The sequence below is a fragment of the Cryptomeria japonica genome, chromosome 3, assembly GCF_030272615.1.
Source record: "Cryptomeria japonica chromosome 3, Sugi_1.0, whole genome shotgun sequence".
In the NCBI taxonomy this organism is placed as follows: Eukaryota; Viridiplantae; Streptophyta; class Pinopsida; order Cupressales; family Cupressaceae; genus Cryptomeria; species Cryptomeria japonica.
In genome coordinates this window covers 862,250,220-862,269,485 of record NC_081407.1, presented here as the reverse complement: position 1 = coordinate 862,269,485, position 19,266 = coordinate 862,250,220, and the positions used below count along the sequence as shown (strand labels likewise).

Sequence of the window (19,266 nt, the reverse complement as noted above, 5' to 3'; positions counted from 1 at the left end):
TAAGGGATTTAACTGTTGTAATTGTTAGAAAACAACAGGAGTTTGTTGATCTGTTTGAATAACACTTCACTTGCTTGTTCAGATCCTTTTCATGCTCCTATCTGCCTTTACTTAAACTGTAGATACATCATCTGGTTTGGCAACCACACACTCAATTCAACTTTGCCAACACTTCAACTGAAACAACTCATCGACCTTATAAACAAAACGATTAGGTCGGTAACACAACAAAAACTTAATTCACATAGAGATTACAAACAAGTCGGTTCAAGTATGACCATTGGATTACATAACAATCTCTACACATCATTCAAGAAAGCCACAACCGCTCCTTGATCACCGCTCCATCGAGCTCAGTAACTCATCATGTGCTTTGCATATACTTTCTCATTCCCTAGACAAAAAAAGCATTAACTCAACACACCAAAAACTCTTTGAAAATTGCTTCATACAATATGCATACGTGTCATAATCATTATCACTCGTCATCAAATCATAAACCAATATAACCAATTCACCAGACTTAATCGATTAGGGTTTATCAAAACAACAGGTAGGGTTTATCGGTTCAACTCTCCAATACTTAGCAATACTAGTTCACTCCTCAAACTTACCTACCAGTTATAGTTCCTTTCACTTAGCTCTTCCTACCGGTTACAAAACAACATTATCACAACAACATTACTGGTTTAATTGACATCAATGACAACATAATAAATCATTAATGCGATCTTCATGCAAATGCCAACATTACTCGCCCCTCCCTACACACACCAACCTATCCTCTTATATGCATTAGCAAATGAATTAAAGTATAGCCCATTAATATAATAGTCTTTCATGTACTATGAATGTATATGAAATTAAGTATGATTATCATACATAGTGCAGTCAATATTAATATTACTATTAAATTTTGCATAGGAACATTATTAGGCTTCATATATGAAGCATACATATTAAGCACGTCCCCATGCATACCACCAAGAACAAGGATGTTGTTACCTGCAGCTTAATAACATTTCTGATATGATCTAATCGATGGTGATATCACTAGAGGATTTTGATTCCTTTCCTTTATATCTCTCAATGTGAGGGAGAGGTCGCACCTCTTCATCATGTATGCCCTTTGGCAAGAGACATGCCCTTTCACCATTAACACCCTTTGAAAGAGTGCAACTCTTCATTAATTTTTCCCTTTGAAAGGGACACAACCTTTCACAATCAGATCTTCACTTATTTAAATTATATCTCCATTTCTAATTCCCAAATTATCCCCCCTACAAATGAGTTCTTTTTTTTTATTGGTTAATGGTTCCTTGTTACTCGCTTCTAACTGGAGCTTTGATTTGAACCAGTGAGGTCACATTAGGGGACCCCATCCTCATGGTTACAATTTTGTCGAGGCATTAACACCTCCTAGATTTGCTTGTTACCAAAGTTTCTATGCTATCTAATTATTTTTCTCCATTATACTATTTTTGGGGAATTTTCCTTCAACAATCCATTTTGCTCTAATTTATTGATTTTTTTAAAAAATGCATAACTTTTTCCCATGATGTCAAAATTTAGCATTTTTTATCTATAAAAAAAACACAATTATTGTAATAGGACATATAATGTTTTCCCTGGAAATATTATTTTCTTAGAGAATTGCAAAATCATTGTGTTGTAAACAATCAATTTATGCTTCTAAATTGCACAAGTTATCCTAAAAACTTGTAATTTTTTTGAGGTACATTTCTTACAATATCATTTATTTTTAGGGTCTATCATTTATTTTGAGGGTTGCAAGACATGTTTGCACCATGTATTCTTATGATTCATTTCACACCAGGCTTAACATAAACTGAATCAATTGTCCTTTATTAGACACTTGTACAAACTCTATAATAGCACATTGTTTGTAAATGTAATAAAATAAAGTGCCTTTTTGTATTTATGTTTTGAGGGATTCTTATTGTACCTTTTATACTTGCACTAATATTTATCAACTGACATTGCAGTTGTGTACATGCCTTGTTATTCGTTATCACAACTTTGTCTAGTGAGTGTCCCTCCATGACAATATTCTAGCCTCACGTGTGCATGCCATATTATTGTACACCCTTTTTAGTTGTGTGTACAACATATTAGATGTGATGTTGCCTCCTTTTCTGCACCTTTGTGGCACATTTTAGTTGATCTACCAATACATCTCCCTTGTTGTCATTATGGGATGTGTCAACACGTGGTTATGGTAATGCTTCCTTGGTTTCTCTTTGGAGAGAGAATTCCAATTTATGGAGGCAATCTTCTACCTTTTTAGTTGATTAGCATTTGTGAGACTTTGGTACTTATGTAAAGCACCACACACACATATCATAGTATAAATGCAATCACTTATGCATGTTTTTTGGTTATCCTTGATTGAGTGCAATCTATATTTTTAAATTCACATATTATTTTTGCCTTTATACCATCTTTGCACATATGGTTGAGTCATGCAATTGAGAGGAATCACATAGTGTCTTTCTTATCCTAATCTAGACACTCTTTGGAGGGTTCTTTGGTTCTAATAGAAACTATTTGTTCTTCAATAGAGTTTATAGTTTCTACATGCTTCAAGAGGTTTGCATGGTCTTATCTTTTATGGATAGCTTTTGAGGAGGTCTATTTGTGGACTTTTTTTCTATGTTGGGGAGGACTCTAATAGCCCTGAAAATTGATTGCATAAAAAATTCAAATTTTAGCCCAGAACATTGATTTTCGGGTTGTTACTTTTATCCTCTGAGATCATTTCAAGGCTTAGGGTTTAGGAGTTATCAATAATTCTTATATTTTTGTGAGGAAAACCCTAGAAATGATATATTTCGTTGTTACTTTTTCACACTTAAACCAAGGGTACCCTTTCCATAAACGGGGCCTCTTTTTTCCCTAAGGCAAAAGTTGGTAAACCGGTTCATGAGATAATATTTCCTAAGTCAAGTTCATAACTTCCCTATTAACAGTCCCCTTTAATTTAATCTCGTGCTTATTTTTCCCAAGTCTAGCAAGTGCTAAATACCTCGACCACTTGTTAAAGAATGGATAGATCTAACGGCAAGCGCTTCCCCGCAATTAAAGATGTGAGGATTTTAATGACCGTAGTATCACGAGATGATGATGTGTGTTATCAGCGAAACCTGCAGGGTTAATAGCGTAGCTGGTTGAAAGCTTTGTAATACCAGTTCGCAGGCGGTAAAGTCCGGTCTGCTAACAGTCTCATCAATTTGCACGTTCTCAAAGTGAACAAAGATGTTTTATCTTGAGGAAAAAGGTGCACGAATTTTAATAACTGAAGGAGTTGGCGGGCAATATGCACAGTGGTAAAGATCGAACAGATCGGACGACTCTTGTGTTCCCGCAATGGAATTTGTGAGGTGGTTACGGATCGCGGTATCACAAGATGATGCCACGTGTCTTTGTTTATTCAGGAGGACTTGCAAGGAGGTTACTGACAGAGCTTGAACGAAGGATGATATGGCGTTGCCCAGTCAGAATTTCGCGGGTCCACAGATACAGTTGGAAGGTCAAACTACTAAGTTGGCAGAGAATGACCATTAGATTTTCTAGGTTAGATGAGATCTCCGGCTGAGTTTCAAATGAAAAGTTTGGAGGGATTTCTGAGGGCACCGGTTATAGCGTGCGAGAAAGGGAAAAATGAATGGGATTTAGACTTATCGATTCAGGATTGATTTGACAGTCAAAGATGATAACTCAAAGATGTGAAAGGATTTGGATAAGTTTCTGGTTCAGGTGTGATGAATCACGAGTTCTCTGATGAATTCAAAGATTTGTTTGTCGACAAAAAAACCCTGAAGCAGAAGATTGTACACTGAAAAGAGGAATAAGATCAGGATAAAATCATTCACATAAGGTGAATGCATGCTAATAGAAAAGGAGTGATGGCCTGGGAAATGGTGATGACTTGAGTTATAGGCATAATTGCTAGAATCTGTAGCTGACAGGTTGAGTAGAAGAAATCAAAGTGATGATTCTTCACATGAATCAGCACCACCATTTTGAAAGGAATTTATGGTTATACATTCACTAGGCAGATGATAGAATGGGTAGAAACAAATATAAGTTTTTCATATTTCTAAGAATAGTTTTTCATCTGTAAGAGGATGGTGTTCGAACAGAACTATGAATGGAGTCGTTGTGTATTTTATGATACTGGATGGATGATCTTTCTCTGGTTTGACGTTGTTCATTGCCAAAGGGGATGTGAAAGCTCAGGGGATTGCCAGAGGGGGTGTGAAATCCTTTTATTTTCAAGAAAAGTCACCTCGGGCCTGTTCCCCGCTCTTACTCTGCATTTAGCTATTTTTTTAATCACTTAAAGGGGGTGTTAGTGTGAAAAAAGTGTTTAAATACTTATCTTGTTTGACTAATTCCTATTCATGCTACACTTAGCTCACCCAAAGATACTTATTTACTTTTATATCATCATATACATACTCAATGCATGTGAGCACACTTCAGAACTCAACACATGTCCTCACACTTGTCCAAAGTGTGCTCATGTGTGTCTTAGATTTCAAAGGGTGGTCAAAATTTTAGTGTTACCTTCTCACACCCTTATCTTTATATGCAAGGGTTGTTTCTACATGTTTTACATGTTTTTATGTGGGTAATGCCATTGTACAAATTATATTATAGGATTTGTTGGATCCTACCAATTGACCTTATCACTCTATTATATTTTGCTTAGAGAATTTATTGGAGAGGTCCATTATCACAAGAGTCTTTCTCATTAACCAGTTTCTAAATTTGACAAAGGTATACAAAAGTTGAGCTTCTTTTGTGATATAGAGATGTTGTACTATAATCCATATTAAATGATTCAATATCAAATTTTGTTAAATTAGGTTTAAAATTTTGACAAACTAATAGGTTGAAAGATGACTTGTATTTTGAATGAAGTTTTAAAATTGTTTCATCTTTTTATAAAGGAAATGATCAACACCAAACATATAGTTCTAACCTTTTTTGTGGTCTTCATCTCTATACTTTTGATCTTCAAGAATGTAATTAGTGCATCTAAAATAAAGATAAGAAGACCACATACATTTTATTAGAGTTGAGGAAAAATCAACTCTACAGCTCCCAAAGATCACCTACATGCAAACTTGTCACAGAAGGAGAGAAGCAAAAAAGTTACGGATGCCAGAATTCAGAGATCCAGAAAAGAGGAGTCATATTGATTGTGCAACAAGAATGCAATTCAATAATTACAGTTGTTATGATAATACAAAGAGAGAATCCTTTTAAGAGGATACTCGAAACTCTAAAGGTGAAAACCCTAAAGAATTATAAGATTTTTAAGTTTAGCTTAAGCATAGAGTATATTAAACTAATAATTAAATAAATAATTATTAGCTAATAAAATATTACTCTAACACCCCCCCCTTAAGATGAACTTAGGGAGTAGCTAAAAAACAACTAAGGACTAAAAAAACAAGTAAAAAATGTAGGAAAGCAACAATGGGTCCCAACAACTAGGCCTGATGAGGTACCCAAGTACAATAAAATCTTTGTAAAGTGGAGAAAAAAGAGAAAACCTCGTGGGAACAAAATGCCTCTCCAAGAAGAGATGAAAGCTCAAGTGAAGGACTAAGAAGCCTGCAAACAACAGTGTTCTAGAAGATAAGAACAAAAGAAGAGAATGAAGAACACCACTGAAGCATGAAATAGCTGCAAACACTGTTGAAGAGTAATTGCAGAATGAAGAACACCACTGAAGCATGAAATAGTTACAAACACTGTCGAAGAGTAATTGTTGATTTGAAGAACCTCCACTGAAATAGAACATGACCAGGTAGAGAAGATTGTAATTTGCATGAATGCCCTCAAATGACACTACTCGAATAAGATGGCAAACAAATGCAAACAATTGAACTCAAAGATACAGATGACATGAAACACCAAAGTCTAAAGAACTGATCAATCGAACCAAGGAAGCATTAGAACAATAAGACAAACCTCTTCATAATGTTGAAAAAGGAGAGGGGCAAATACACTGAAAAAAATGACCAATAAGAACTGCATGACGAAGAACTAGGAACATCGAAGGTGCAAAGAAAGTACATAGTGTCATGGAAGGAACACTCATTTGACACACATCATGAAGCTAATGTCGTAGAAGGAACACTCACGTGACAAAGGTAGATGGCAAACAAAGGCAAATATCAACCCCCCCATGACACTTTATAAGTAGTACATGTATAGTAAGGCACGAGATGTGCAAAATCTCAAGTATACAATGCATGATGACACTTTATCTCAATGCATTTGCATAAATAAAATGCTACAATGATCTAAAGAGATAGAAGACTGGAAACAGAAAGAACAGGCAAAGACAAGACATCCTACTTGAAGAAAAAGATCTCAGTACCTGAAACATCCAAGATATTCACCAGAGTGTTGAAAAGAAAAAAAAAATGAATAAAATATATCTAGAACAAAATCTTGAAATAAAACTCATATGAATGGAAATAACACAGAACAAGCTTTCCAACGATATAAAGTTTTTGAAAAACGGAGTTCGGATGCTCAAGTTATGTCTCCGGGAGTGCAAAAATGAACCTCTGACTTTGACATCAAAAACAAAATAAAAAATTCAAACCTCTAGATCTAGATAGATCTCGGAAAGAGCTTTCCAACAATATAAGATTTGTCGAAAAATGCCTCCGTATACCCAAGATATGGCCAAAAAACTGAAGGTGCTCTGAATGGGCCCAAAAGAGGCCTGAAGGCTGCCTACACAGTGCTCATAAATTTGATGGTCGTATGACCGTCAGCACCAAAAAACCAATCTGCTTGGAAAAAACTCGTCGAAAAAAAATCTGGTGCTCAGCAAAAAATCTCAATTGTCGGAAAAACAAGGAGGGGTCGAAAACAGGTCGGCGGCTCATGGGCGACGCGAGAGTGGTGTAGGGGCGGTGGTCAGGCGGGCAACAAGGTTTTCGAGCGGCAGTAGCTCAACAACCTGCGGGCAACGAGGCTCGACAACGATGGGAGCTTGCGGGCAGCGAGGCTCGACAACTGAGAGCTTGCGGACACAGGGCCTTAGTGGGTGGCGGGCGAGCGGCCAAAAAGCACGAGGGCCCGACAAAAAATGTCGGAGGGCGGCGGCCAATCTGAAAACGTTGGCGAGGCAAGGGACAAGGTCTGCACCGCCTGCCACGGCGGGTACAGGGCCTACGGGCTTACGTCAGTAGGTACCTTAAATCAATCGCCTTTCTTGAAAAAAAATCACCTCCTACTTTTTCGGTTTTTTTTGTTTTTTTAAAAATCAAAGCCAATTTTTTTTAACAACCCCTAAAAGAAATTTGCTTCAATTTGCGTACTTGAAATCATACGGCTTGGGCTTAAAAATTTTTTTGCCTCCAGAACACCTGACACCAAAATGTATCGAAATTTGTGGAAACGGTCTCCTGAATCCAACTGTGAGGTCCTTTTGGCACCAAAATGTACCAAAAAATTAGCTACCTCCAAAAATGGAAAAAAAACAATTCCACAAACCTCCGAATACACAGATTTGAAGAACAAGGCCCAAAATCTCTCATGAAGAGAGCAGGGGCATGCAGATCTGAAGTTCTGATACCATATTGAAATTGAGAAAAAACTAACTCTACAGCTCCCAAAGATCATCTGCATGCAAATCTGTCACAGAAAGAGAGAAGCAAAAAAACTATGAAAACCAGAACTTAGAGATCCAGAAAAAATGAGTCATATTGATTATGCAACAAGAATACAATTCAATAATTATAAAATTATGGAAATACAAAGAAAGAGTCATTATAAGAAGATACTTGAAACCCTAAAGATGAAAACCTTAAAGAATTATAAAATTCATAAATTTAACTTAAGCATAGAGTATATTAGACTAATAATTAAATAAATAATTATTAGCAAATAAAAACTTACTCTAAGATCAAAGCTTAAAAAATTGAAATTGAGAGATCTATTTCTATATATAATACTTTTAATACACACCCAATATATTATTTTTATAATACATAATTGAATCCAAGACACTCTTACCGAATACAATATTTTTATAATACCTACAGAAACTGAATCTAAAACACTCTTACTGAACGTTTAAGGAGTGCCCCCATTAGCCCGAACAACCTGAGCATTAACCCAGTCCCCTCCATCGCTAACAAGAAACGTCACAACAGGAGCCACATCACCCACCTCACCCAGCCGTTCAAAGGGAACCTCCTTAGCAACGCGTTCAATCAGGGCCTCACTCTTCCCAGCAAAGAACATCTCCGTAGCCACGGGCCCCGGAGCCACGCAATTCGCCGTAATCTTCGTGCCCCTCAATTCCCTTGCCAGAATTTTAATCATCGTCTCTGCCGCCGCCTTACTGGCCGCGTAAGCTCCATATCCGGGCTTCGCCGACCCCACGGCAGAACTCGTTATGTGTATAATGCGCCCCCCGCCGCCTCTCACAACCCTTTTCGCCGCCTCCCTGCAGCCCAGAAATGCCCCCTTGCCGTTCACATTGAAGATAAACTCCCACTCCTCTTCTGGGGTTTCCGCCACTGTTGGGTATGTGGAGCTCGCCACGCCCGCGCTGTTTACGAATATGTGGACGCCCCCGAAGGTTTGCTCGGCCCTGTCGAAGAGGGCGCCCACATCTGAGGCCTTTGAAACGTCGACCTGGCAAGTAATTGCTCTGCCTACGCCACGATCTTTATTGATTATGGTGGCCACTTCTTCTGCTTTCTCTACGTTTACGCGGTAACAGACCACCACTTGAGCTCCTTTGGCGGCCAAATGGAGGACGATTTCTCTGCCGATCCCTCGGGATGCGCCCGTCACGATGGCCACACGCCCTTCTAAACTGCACTGGTCTGTCATTTCTGTGGGTTCATTTCATTCTGCCTTCTTTCACCCTGCTCTGTTAAATACAGGGGACCTGTGAAATTGGGGCCCGAGGCTTGCACGCTGAGCCCTTTTTTTTCTCCGGAAAAATTCAAGATGATGACTGCATCAGTCCGGTAGATTCCTTCCGGTCTTTTCAGATGGGCGTTGTTAGTGTTGGTATCTGCTTTGTTTGATTTACAACTGAATTAAATACAAATGACTCCATAGCCAGAAAACAATAGAAACTATATGGTTTGATATTAAACATTAGTCTTGTCTTTATTTTTCAGTCTTCTAGCGTTAAAATATCTGCCCTTTCAATATCAGGATTCTATTATCATCATTTTTTAATTATTCGAAGGTGGAGTTTTGCATATGGTGCCATTTTAGATGGAAAATTTAAATATTACTAGTGTTCACTCTAAATGTTTTTTCTTACATGAATTTAATTTAGATTTGTACCTTTTTATTGGAAAAACTGATTGATTACAAACAAATTTAATCAATGCTGGCACAACAAACAAAGGAAAGAAGAATTGTTGCAGATTATTACAATTATAAAGAAAATAATTATTGAAAGAACCGTTGAGCCAATTCAAAAAGGAAAGGAAAGGGTCTTTTATAGTCCACGATGCCAGCCATCTATGTATGGGTTTACAGATGGGTTAGAGCCCTACGGGACTACCTCGTACTCCTTGCGGGAGGTACCTAACTACACCGCAAACGAGACATACATACCTTACACCCTTGTGGGATTTGAACTTGTGACCTCTCTTTCAATGAACATACTTTTGTGATTACCTTCATGTAGTTTTGGAGTTCAAAATTTTTAGCTTTAAGCCACAATGAAAGGCTACTAATATTCTTTTTAAACACTTTTGACCTTGTAAAGTTCTTTTAAGAGCAAATGTTCTTGAAACCACTAAGAAGAAAAGAGAATGAAATCCAACCCTAAATTTGCATCCTAAATAGCATTTCATGAAGCATTCAATCCTCCATGTCTTTCAACATTAGTGTGCAAGTAGAGGAGGTCATATCTTTTCCCATCTAGTGAGATGCTCAACCATGTTGGCAGATTGACAAGCTAGAGAGATAAATTAGCATAAATTATTTGGATTTCAATATGAAGGGGGAGGAAGATGTTAGAGAATAAATCAAGACATCACAATTTCCAAATGAAATTTTTAACTACAAGTCTGCATGTGTGGGAGAGAATATCGAAGTATGAAGAGGCACTAAGGAGAGTTGTTCCACAAAACCATGCTCAAGGACACAAGGTAGAAAAAGAGGTGAAAAGTGAGTGCTATAATTTACAAGCATGAGCGCAAAGCCAAAAGGCATGTTTTATAGAACCCATGTTGGCACAAAAGGGACAAGTGGGTAGAGGGGATACAAATTGAAAGGTGATTGCTGATAGGAAGCTAAACATAGACAACTTTTCACACTAAGAGTTAAGCTTATTCTGCTTGGACTGGTGGAAGGTACAATTCACTTCCCATTGAAACAAAGTGAGATGGTGATTGGGGAAGGATCTATTTATAAATGGTTCTAAGGGGAGAGGAGTGGATGCTACAAATATTAGGCCATCTCCTATTATTCAAGAAGTTAGTATGAAAATCCAAGAACAACAAAGTTTAGGTATAACTAACTATTAAATTTCAAGAATTGACAACTTGTCAAAGGATGAGAGGTGGAATTGGGTTTTAAGAGTGCTTTCTTTTGTCTATTCATAGTACTTAATGGGTAAAAGTACAAAGTTGTGTCTCACTTTTATAAAGGAAATGGTCAATGCTCATTCAACTTTTTAAATTAAATCAATAGAAAGTGAAATATATGTTTTCAATTTTGAAATGATGTAAACTAATAAAATTTATATTCTTTTGTCTATTTTATGTTTGTGAATAAATATTAACATGACTAGGGAGCATAATTTTGTTTGTCACTTGGATGCAACTAGCAATATACAGGAATCTATTAGTCATGTTCAAGAGTTTGCCCTTAATTTCACTCAAAAACTCATTCCATGTGTCTTTTAGAGAAACTCCAAAACCAAAGGGAATGCACAAATACTTAGTGATTAGGTCGTGTTTTCTTTCTTTCCATTCAATAGAAATCCAATCTAGATGAAGGTTATGGGTGAGTCATAATAAATTTAGTCTTGTGCATGACTAGTTTAGATCCAAAAATGAAACAAAATGGGTCCAAAGTATCAATGGTATTAGTTACCTACTCTCATAAGTTTTGGATTAAAATCATAATATTATCCACAAAGTTGAAGTTGAGGGTAGTGGCATTATTTGGTATGGAAATCCCATAGGTAATCTAATTGGTCTTCACATGGTAGAATAAATAACCAATAGCATTACCTACAAAGGACATAAAGAACTAAGTCAAGGAAGAAACCTTGGCAAATATTAAAAAACACGTTGATAATAAGAGCGTGTTTGTCAATTTGTCCATAGCATCATTTGTGTAATGGGTTTTATTCTATGAGCTAAAGCTTTTGTTATGATTTTGTAGGAAATATTAAGAAGGTAATGGGTCCCCAACCAACCACGATGTATTCATCCTTGCCTTTAGGAATGAGTAATAAGGTCTTGGTTAATTAACTGATCCCAAAGTGTTAGTTTTGACTCCTTCAAGAAACACATAGTAGAAATGTTCCCAATCATATGGCCACAAGGTGTGGTAGAATAACATGTAGAATTTCAATTCCTTCTAGCGATGTCGAGAGGTTTTCCAAAAAAAATTATTATAGTCATGAGAAATTTTTGAGAAATATACCCTACAACACTTTCCTCAACAATGGGAATTAGGGGGTCACATTTTATTTCATTGATAGAAATTTGTTTATAATACTTCAAAAAATTTACATAAACAACATCATTTGCTAAATGACCTACCACTTGACCTAATGTACAAATGTTTGCAACTAACATACCAAAAAATTTCCCAATCACCCACCATTTCAAAACAGATTGAATCAATAAGTTAATTGAATAAATAAAAAAATAACTTTTTAAGACTAAAAATAATCTATAGAACAGCCATACATTTTCGATGACACATAAAGTTATAAACCCATAAAAATGTGCCTAACACCATAATTTTTTTCACTTAACTAATTCAACGATTTTGCAGTGAAAAATTAAAAACCGAATTTGCACTGAAAAAAAACCGATTTTGCAATGACGATGGCGGGAAAAAATGAAAGCGAAATCGTTAGGGTTTCAAATCGTGATTTACATTTTAAATTAAAAGAAAAAAGAAAATTGGAAGTCATCCAGATGTTTGAAATCTCAAGCAAGGCCGCCATTAACCCTGAGGATTTGGCCGTTAATCCACTCGCCCTCATCGAAAGCCAAGAAGCCGATTACAGAAGCCACATCCTTACACTCTCCAAGCCTTTCCAGCGGAGGCGCCGCCGCAATAGTCTTCACAGACTCATCGCTCCTCACACTGTAAAACATGTCGGTGGCAATAGGACCGGGGGCTACACAATTAGCAGTAATTGCGGTTCCCCTGAGCTCCCTGGCCAGGATCTGAGTAAATGTCTCCATCGCAGCCTTGCTAGCCGCGTAAACCCCAAAACCTGGAACAAGAGTGGCCACTAGGGTTCCAGAAATGTTTATAATTCGGCCGCCTCCACCTCTCACGAGCCGCTTGGCGGCCTCCTTGCACATCAAAAAGGGGCCTTTGCAGTTCACATTGAAAGCCGTTTCCCATTGTTGAAGGGAGCATTCAGCTATGGAAGAGCAGGATGAATCGATTATGCCTGCGTTGTTTACCAAAATGTGAACACGGCCGAAGATCTCCTGCGCCTTGTCGAATAGCTGGATAACCTCTAGTTGCTGGGAGACGTCTGCCTGTACTGCCATGGCCGTGCCGTGACCTTGAGCTGTGTTAATGGCGGAAGCCACTCCTTCTGCTTGATCTTTATTTCGGACAAAGTTGATTATGATTTTAGCCCCGAGTGCACCCAGACGATGAGCTATTTCAGATCCAATGCCACGAGAAGCGCCTGTTACGATGGCTACTCGCCCCTCCAGGGGCTTCATCGTCTCCTTGCTGCTAATCCCCTGACCTAATGTAGTCCTTCGTTACCATCAAATGCTTGGTAACATTACTAATATTTATACTCATAAGGCACAATAATTACTGGAGGTTTTGCAAATGGGGTTGCAAGCTGAATAGGATTAATTTTGGAGGAAATTCTATTCTTAAACGTGTTCACTGATCTTTCCAGAAGTCGTTCTCATGAGAGATGGGTTCACCATTGATTTCTGATAGCAATGTCATAATTTATAGTCATATTTGGCAAGCATTCTTGTATTCATAGATTTAGGGTTATAAATAGTAGCGTTGTCATTTGATAATAATTTTAAAATTTAAAGAAAAAATTATAGATAGATCACATATTTTCTAATAATAATATTAAGAACATATTGAATATTTGATATTTAAAATGTGCAAGTTTTTTGTATATATTTATTTGATATTTACTTGTTATGATATGGAAATATATCAATGTGAGGATTTTATTTTAGAGATTGTATTAAAAAATTATATTAAATAGTTAGTTATATGAACATAATATCATATTAATAATATTATTTATACAATTATGATTATATAGACATAAAAGAGGTAGAAAGACTACATATGTATTTATAAAAATTAATGTTATGTGTTAGTTTTTTAAAGACATTAGTATGTATTCATTCAAATCATCAAGAGATCAAGAAGCATTGCATATCTTCTCACATTCCAAAGCATTGACCAAGAAGTCAATAGTGTAACACTTAGATTTGGTGCACTCGAGAAATGAGTACTATATCTATCTTTTACATTTTTGTCTATTATTATTCTTATCTTATCTATTATCAAGGTGTTGATTGAGGCATAGTAACCTTATGGCCTTGGCCATACAATAGCCTATCCCACAAGTTAAGATGAAATAGAGCAACAACGAAAATTAAGCAAGAAAAAGTATGGAAGTCTAAGATTAGGCTAGGACAAGGTTGTAAGTAGAGGAAAAAATTATCATTGTGATTTTGGACTAGATCCAAAAATCTATCCTCTAACATACTAGAGATTAGGTATAGAATTTGAGGAACTTACTTGAAAGAGGGGTCATAGGGGTCACACTTTCTATAAGATAAAACACCAAAATATTCAAAATCTTTGTTAGTGGTCTTCATTCTTTAACCACAAAGCTAAGTACCAATTTCTTCCTCGTCTTTTCATGATTATATAACATTGTATGATCCAATAGTAGCACAAATGTTTAATCTAAGTTAATGTGGGCCTATGCATGTGCATCTTATTGGATTAGCCTAAGCTAAGCTTAAGGAAACTTTTTTTTTTCTTTTACATTTAGGTGAACCTCATAAACCCTACACAACCTAGTATTACTCTAAGGGTTTTCTTGTTTTTTTTGAAAGGTTTTTATATCTATTATCATAAATTCTCATTAATTTCTAGAATTTGATATGCATTTTTTAGATTAGGGTTTGTCTATACTTTGTGATTTATCTTTTATCATACCCTTCTACCCTTGGACAACCTACTATGGATCCTATTAGATTTTGTTCCTTTAATGATATTCATGCATATATTTTGGATTTTGATATATTCCTATCTTTCATGTTAGACACCATCCTTCATCCTTTTTATCCTTAAGTGACATTTTTAAAGGATAACAATGTGTTTTATATCATTTTTTATCATGTCTCATCTTTCAATTCAATCATATAGTTGATTATTATTCATCAATCCTTGGTAGAAATGTGTATTTCATCTATCCATGAACCTAATGACAATCATATGGATTGTGATACTAATGAGTATATGCCTAATGATGACATACCACATAAAATGAGCATCAAGATATAATTTTACCTCTTGCTTGTGAAATTATTGATATAATTTTACCTCTTACTCATGATATTATTGATATAATTATTGATTGGGCGATTTGGTAAGGCACCCTAGCCACAACTACATTAGTTTCACCTTCCTAATCATGATCATGAAACATTGTATATAGTAATAGGGGCGATTCCAGATGATATGGTTCACAAAATTAGAATCCGCTCTTCCAGGGATTGGTGGAAAGATTAGAAGTGGATCAAACATCACCTTCTACAATTATAAGGCATGTAATGCCATTAAAACGATTAGTAGGAAGGATTAGTCATCAACGTAAATCAAAACCATTTTAAAGCAATATCAAAGAAGAATGTTAGCATATACAGAAAATAGGCAAATGAATGAAATGCACTTCCCTTATGACGCTCACATGCAACTTGGTTGTTCCTTGTCCTCCTCCTCTTCACGACCACAACGCTCCGAGATTGACAAATGAAGGTTTGGAGAGATTGATGGAGGTGAATGTGGATTGCTCTCACAATCACATAACATACGATAGATGCATATTGATGTGGATTTGGAATCAAAAGGGTATTATAAGAATGCTATGAAAAGTGGAAGATGGATAGATGGCCAACATAAGACTGATGGAAAAATGGATAATTTGATAAGAGGGAAGGGCTCAATTTATAGATTTTGGGGCTTAGGAATGGACAATCAAGATTAAAAGGATGGTGAAGGGCTCAGATTGAAAGAGAATGTGGTCCCATATTTGAAGGCCTAGCATTGTGACAAGTGTCACAAGGGGAAGAGGGGTGCAAGGGTAAGTGTGCTCACACACATCTTGGGAAGAACAACTGTCATAGGGAAAAGGGGAAGATGTGCTCACACATGTGTGAGCAACCTTGGGAAGTCCAACTATCCTAGGTAAAATGGGAAGGTGTGCTCACACGTGTGAGCAACCTTGGGAAGTCCAACAAGTTGACAAGTGGAACATTTGTAGAAAGGAGTAAGGACTATGAAAAAAAGGGGATACGACATATGGGCTAAAAGAGGAAAGTGTAGGGTGGCTCTATGGGGAAGAGCAATTCTCACACATATGTGAGCATACCTTGGTCAAAGATGATGTGGATGGGTGAGATGACTTGGGTAGGTGTGTAGTATTTTAAATTTGAATAAATACTAACAAGGATTAGGATTTGGGTTAATTAGCTTAATGAGGGGATTAAGATGTGGGTTTGTAGGAATCACTAAATTAGCCTAATTAATTATGGATTAATTTAGCTAATTAGGATTAGGAATAAAGTTGAAATGTTCCTAGGGTTGGGTTTGATTTATTAAAATAAATCAAAATTTAGGATAAATAAGACATGTATAATTAATTATAAATGAGGAAGGGGATAATCAATTAAATGTAATTTGATTAATTTGGGGTAATGATAGGACTACTATAATTAAATTAATTAATTATGTGATTCAAGGTAATTAATTAAATATTAATTTAATTGATTTTTATGTGTCTACAAGCCCCAACATGGTTATTATTGGCTTTCTTCTCATCTTCCCACAATGCCAACTGTAAAGCATAGATTACATTTACACTCTCCCATTTCTATGTGGCAACACTGATTCCATGTCATATGGTTGATTGTTTTGGAGCCAAAATTGGCCCACTTTACCTAGTGTATTCTTTTCCAAAACCTTCTTGTGGGCTCTAGACTTTCTCATTTGGATGTTTGTGATCCTCATTGCCCTTTTTGTGGGAAGTTGAAGCCTTTTAAGCATTTCTTTTCGTTTATCCTAGAGCCTAGAAGTTTCAGACTTGGATTCATGATTTCTTTAAGCCCTTCCATCTAGAGCCTTTCTCCTAGCATATGATTCTTTTAGGGGATTAGACTTTTATCCCTCACAAATTCAACCAAATATGGCATGCTTTCAAGGCAAAGATTCTCTTCAGCATATGATTTTTTTTCTAATTGCTTTGATGACCAATACATCTCACTTTTTTCTAAAGCAATTATTTGTTCTAACGTGTTATTATAGATCTAGGTGCAAGCCAATAAAGTTGCATTGGAAGTAGCTCATCTTCAAGTGCTTCCAACCAATGGGGAAATCTTGTTTGTGTTGTGGCCAAAGTTCCCACATCTCGGGCTCATCCTCTTGGGCCTAATTGCCTCCTTGTTGGCACCAACGACGACAAGGTTTTTTACTTGTGTCAATCTTGCTATTCATGTGTAGGCTTCTCCTCTACATACCAAAGGAGATTGTGGACAATAGGGATGGTCACGGTGTGCTCATCAGTGCTCTATCTCCCACAAGAGAGAGGGGGGGACTTCTAGCTGACTTGTTAGTGGAGTCTCCAACTATCTTAATTGCACCAAGTTTCCTCAACTAGCCCTTGATATCTAGCTAGATCGCGTAGAAGATAAAGATAAGGATGACAAGGATTGAGACCCTCCCATTGATACTCTAGACCCCACTAATGTATGGGGTAAACCGAGTGATTGAGAACCTCCTCCTCCTTCTTTGCTACTACTATTTTAGTGTCTTATTTTTTTATGTTTTATGAATCAAATTGATGCCCTTTATAAATTCTAGAAATGCAATTTTATATCCATCCACTTTTATATAAATATGTATGATATTATTTTAATAGAAATGATAAGACTAACTAATTCATAGAAAAAACCTATCATTTCACATACATATACATATTCCACCGAGGTGTGCAAAAATCTAAATATATTACAAATGTCAAAGATACTCGACGAGGCCAATTTGAACACACTTTTGATCAAAACAAGCTGACAGGTGAATTAACCTCTCAATTTTGTTCCCACAAATCGTTGAATAACCAAGTTTTCCTATTCGTGCCCACCAAGAAAAGCTTTTTTTAACACACTTTTGATCAAAACAAGCTGACAGGTAAATTAACCTCTCATTTTTGTTCCCACAAATCGTTGAATTACCAAGTTTTCCTATTCGTGCCCACCAAGAAAAGCTTTTTCCAGGCAAATGATCCTCCGAATCGTGACTCTGCAGACAAAGACCAGTGCATCAATACAAATATTATATACACAATATCAACGAAAGGGCTGACATCTGCACCTTCTCTCAAATCGACTATAAATACATCAAACTGCAACAGTGAATAGCAAACAATTGACCTCAGTAGCCATGGCCAACGAAGAGCAGAAACCCCAACCTCTGCAGGGGCGCGTAGCCATTGTGACAGGCGCATCAGGGGGCATAGGAAGAGAGATCGCGATCCACCTGGCCCTGAAAGGAGCCAAAACCCTGCTAATTTACTCTTCAAATCCACAAAAGGCAGAGGAAGTGGCGGCCACAATAAACTCTGGCGCCCCTGTTACAGCAGCAATTGCCTTCAGGGCCGACATCTCCGATCCAGCTCAAGTGATCGGCCTCTTTAACAAGGCAGAGGACGCGTTTGGGCCAGTCCACATAATCGTAAACAGCGCAGGTGTAATAGACACAAAATACTCGTCCCTGGCGGAGATTTCAGAACAAGATTGGGACAAAACCTTCAACATTAACTGCAAAGGGGCTTTTCTCTGTTCAAAGGAGGCGGCAAAGCGGCTGGTGCAAGGCGGCGGGGGGCGGATCATAAATATAACTACTTCGCTTGTGGGGGCTCTGATGCCCGGATACGCGGCTTATGCGGCCTCTAAGGCGGCCGTGGAGACCATGACCAAGATTTTGGCCAAAGAATTGAGGGGCACAAAGATTACTGCGAATTGCGTGGCCCCTGGCCCCATTGCTACAGAGTTTTTCTTTGCAGGTAAGAGCGAGGCCGCCATTAAAGCTATTGAAGGGCGGAGTCCCCTTGAGCGATTGGGTGCTGTGCAAGATGTGGCTCCACTGGTTGGATTTCTGGCCAGTGATGAAGGGGAATGGGTTAATGCCCAGGTCGTTCGCGTGAATGGGGGTTTAGTTTAAGCAGGAAGTCTGGTTTTTGTTCATGTTTGTAGTAATGGATTTTTCTGCTCTAGTTTTAGTGGATGCTCAGGGCTTTTGTGTCTTCCATTGTGATTACATGATATTCACAGGATAATCCATGGGATTGAAGCCTGCTGCTTCTCGTTATTACTATTTTATATTATGTTATAAGGAGTTTGACTTTTAAGATCTTAGAATCAGATTCCCGCAATCTATAATAATATCAAAGTTAGATTTTTTTGGATCAGATGTGGGTAAATTTTTGGATCACATTTATCGATTCATTGTTAGGATGATAGAGAGGTGGAAGTAAAACTAATAGAAAAAGTTAGTGATCTTAAAATTTGTTATTTTATGAGAAAAGTGAATTTGTTATTTTATGTTATATTATAAAGAGTTGACTTTAGTTTCTTAGAACCAATAGAAAAAAGTGATTATTTTTTTAAAAATTTGTCGAGACATTTGTTTGATATTGTACATTCTTTTTCTTTTAATAATATATGCCTGAAATCCTTTGAACCTAGAACCTATACG

General features: G+C 37.0%; 3 protein-coding genes across 3 annotated transcripts; 1 reads left to right on the top strand and 2 right to left on the bottom strand.

The window, feature by feature from the left end:
* Positions 1–7,967: 7,967 nt before the first annotated feature.
* LOC131066696 (short-chain type dehydrogenase/reductase) lies at positions 7,968–9,177 on the bottom strand. Its single transcript, XM_058001530.2, has one exon. It carries the CDS (start codon positions 8,896–8,898, stop codon positions 8,131–8,133), a length of 768 nt encoding a protein of 255 aa, XP_057857513.1. The 5' UTR covers positions 8,899–9,177; the 3' UTR covers positions 7,968–8,130.
* A 2,922-nt stretch (positions 9,178–12,099) lies between these two features.
* On the bottom strand, positions 12,100–13,176 carry LOC131066695 (short-chain type dehydrogenase/reductase). The gene has a single exon (XM_058001528.2). The coding sequence runs from the start codon at positions 12,960–12,962 to the stop codon at positions 12,204–12,206; it is 759 nt and encodes a 252-aa protein (XP_057857511.2). The 5' UTR covers positions 12,963–13,176; the 3' UTR covers positions 12,100–12,203.
* A 4,427-nt stretch (positions 13,177–17,603) lies between these two features.
* On the top strand, positions 17,604–18,979 carry LOC131066694 (short-chain type dehydrogenase/reductase). Its single transcript, XM_058001527.2, has one exon. The coding sequence runs from the start codon at positions 17,953–17,955 to the stop codon at positions 18,730–18,732; it is 780 nt and encodes a 259-aa protein (XP_057857510.2). The 5' UTR covers positions 17,604–17,952; the 3' UTR covers positions 18,733–18,979.
* The last annotated feature ends 287 nt before the right edge of the window (positions 18,980–19,266 follow it).

Excerpts from the sequence above, each read along its gene's own strand:
- LOC131066696 (XM_058001530.2), bottom strand. The coding sequence starts at position 8,898 with ATGACAGACCAGTGCAGTTTAGAAGGGCGTGTGGCCATCGTGACGGGC.
- LOC131066695 (XM_058001528.2), bottom strand. The coding sequence starts at position 12,962 with ATGAAGCCCCTGGAGGGGCGAGTAGCCATCGTAACAGGCGCTTCTCGT.
- LOC131066694 (XM_058001527.2), top strand. The coding sequence starts at position 17,953 with ATGGCCAACGAAGAGCAGAAACCCCAACCTCTGCAGGGGCGCGTAGCC.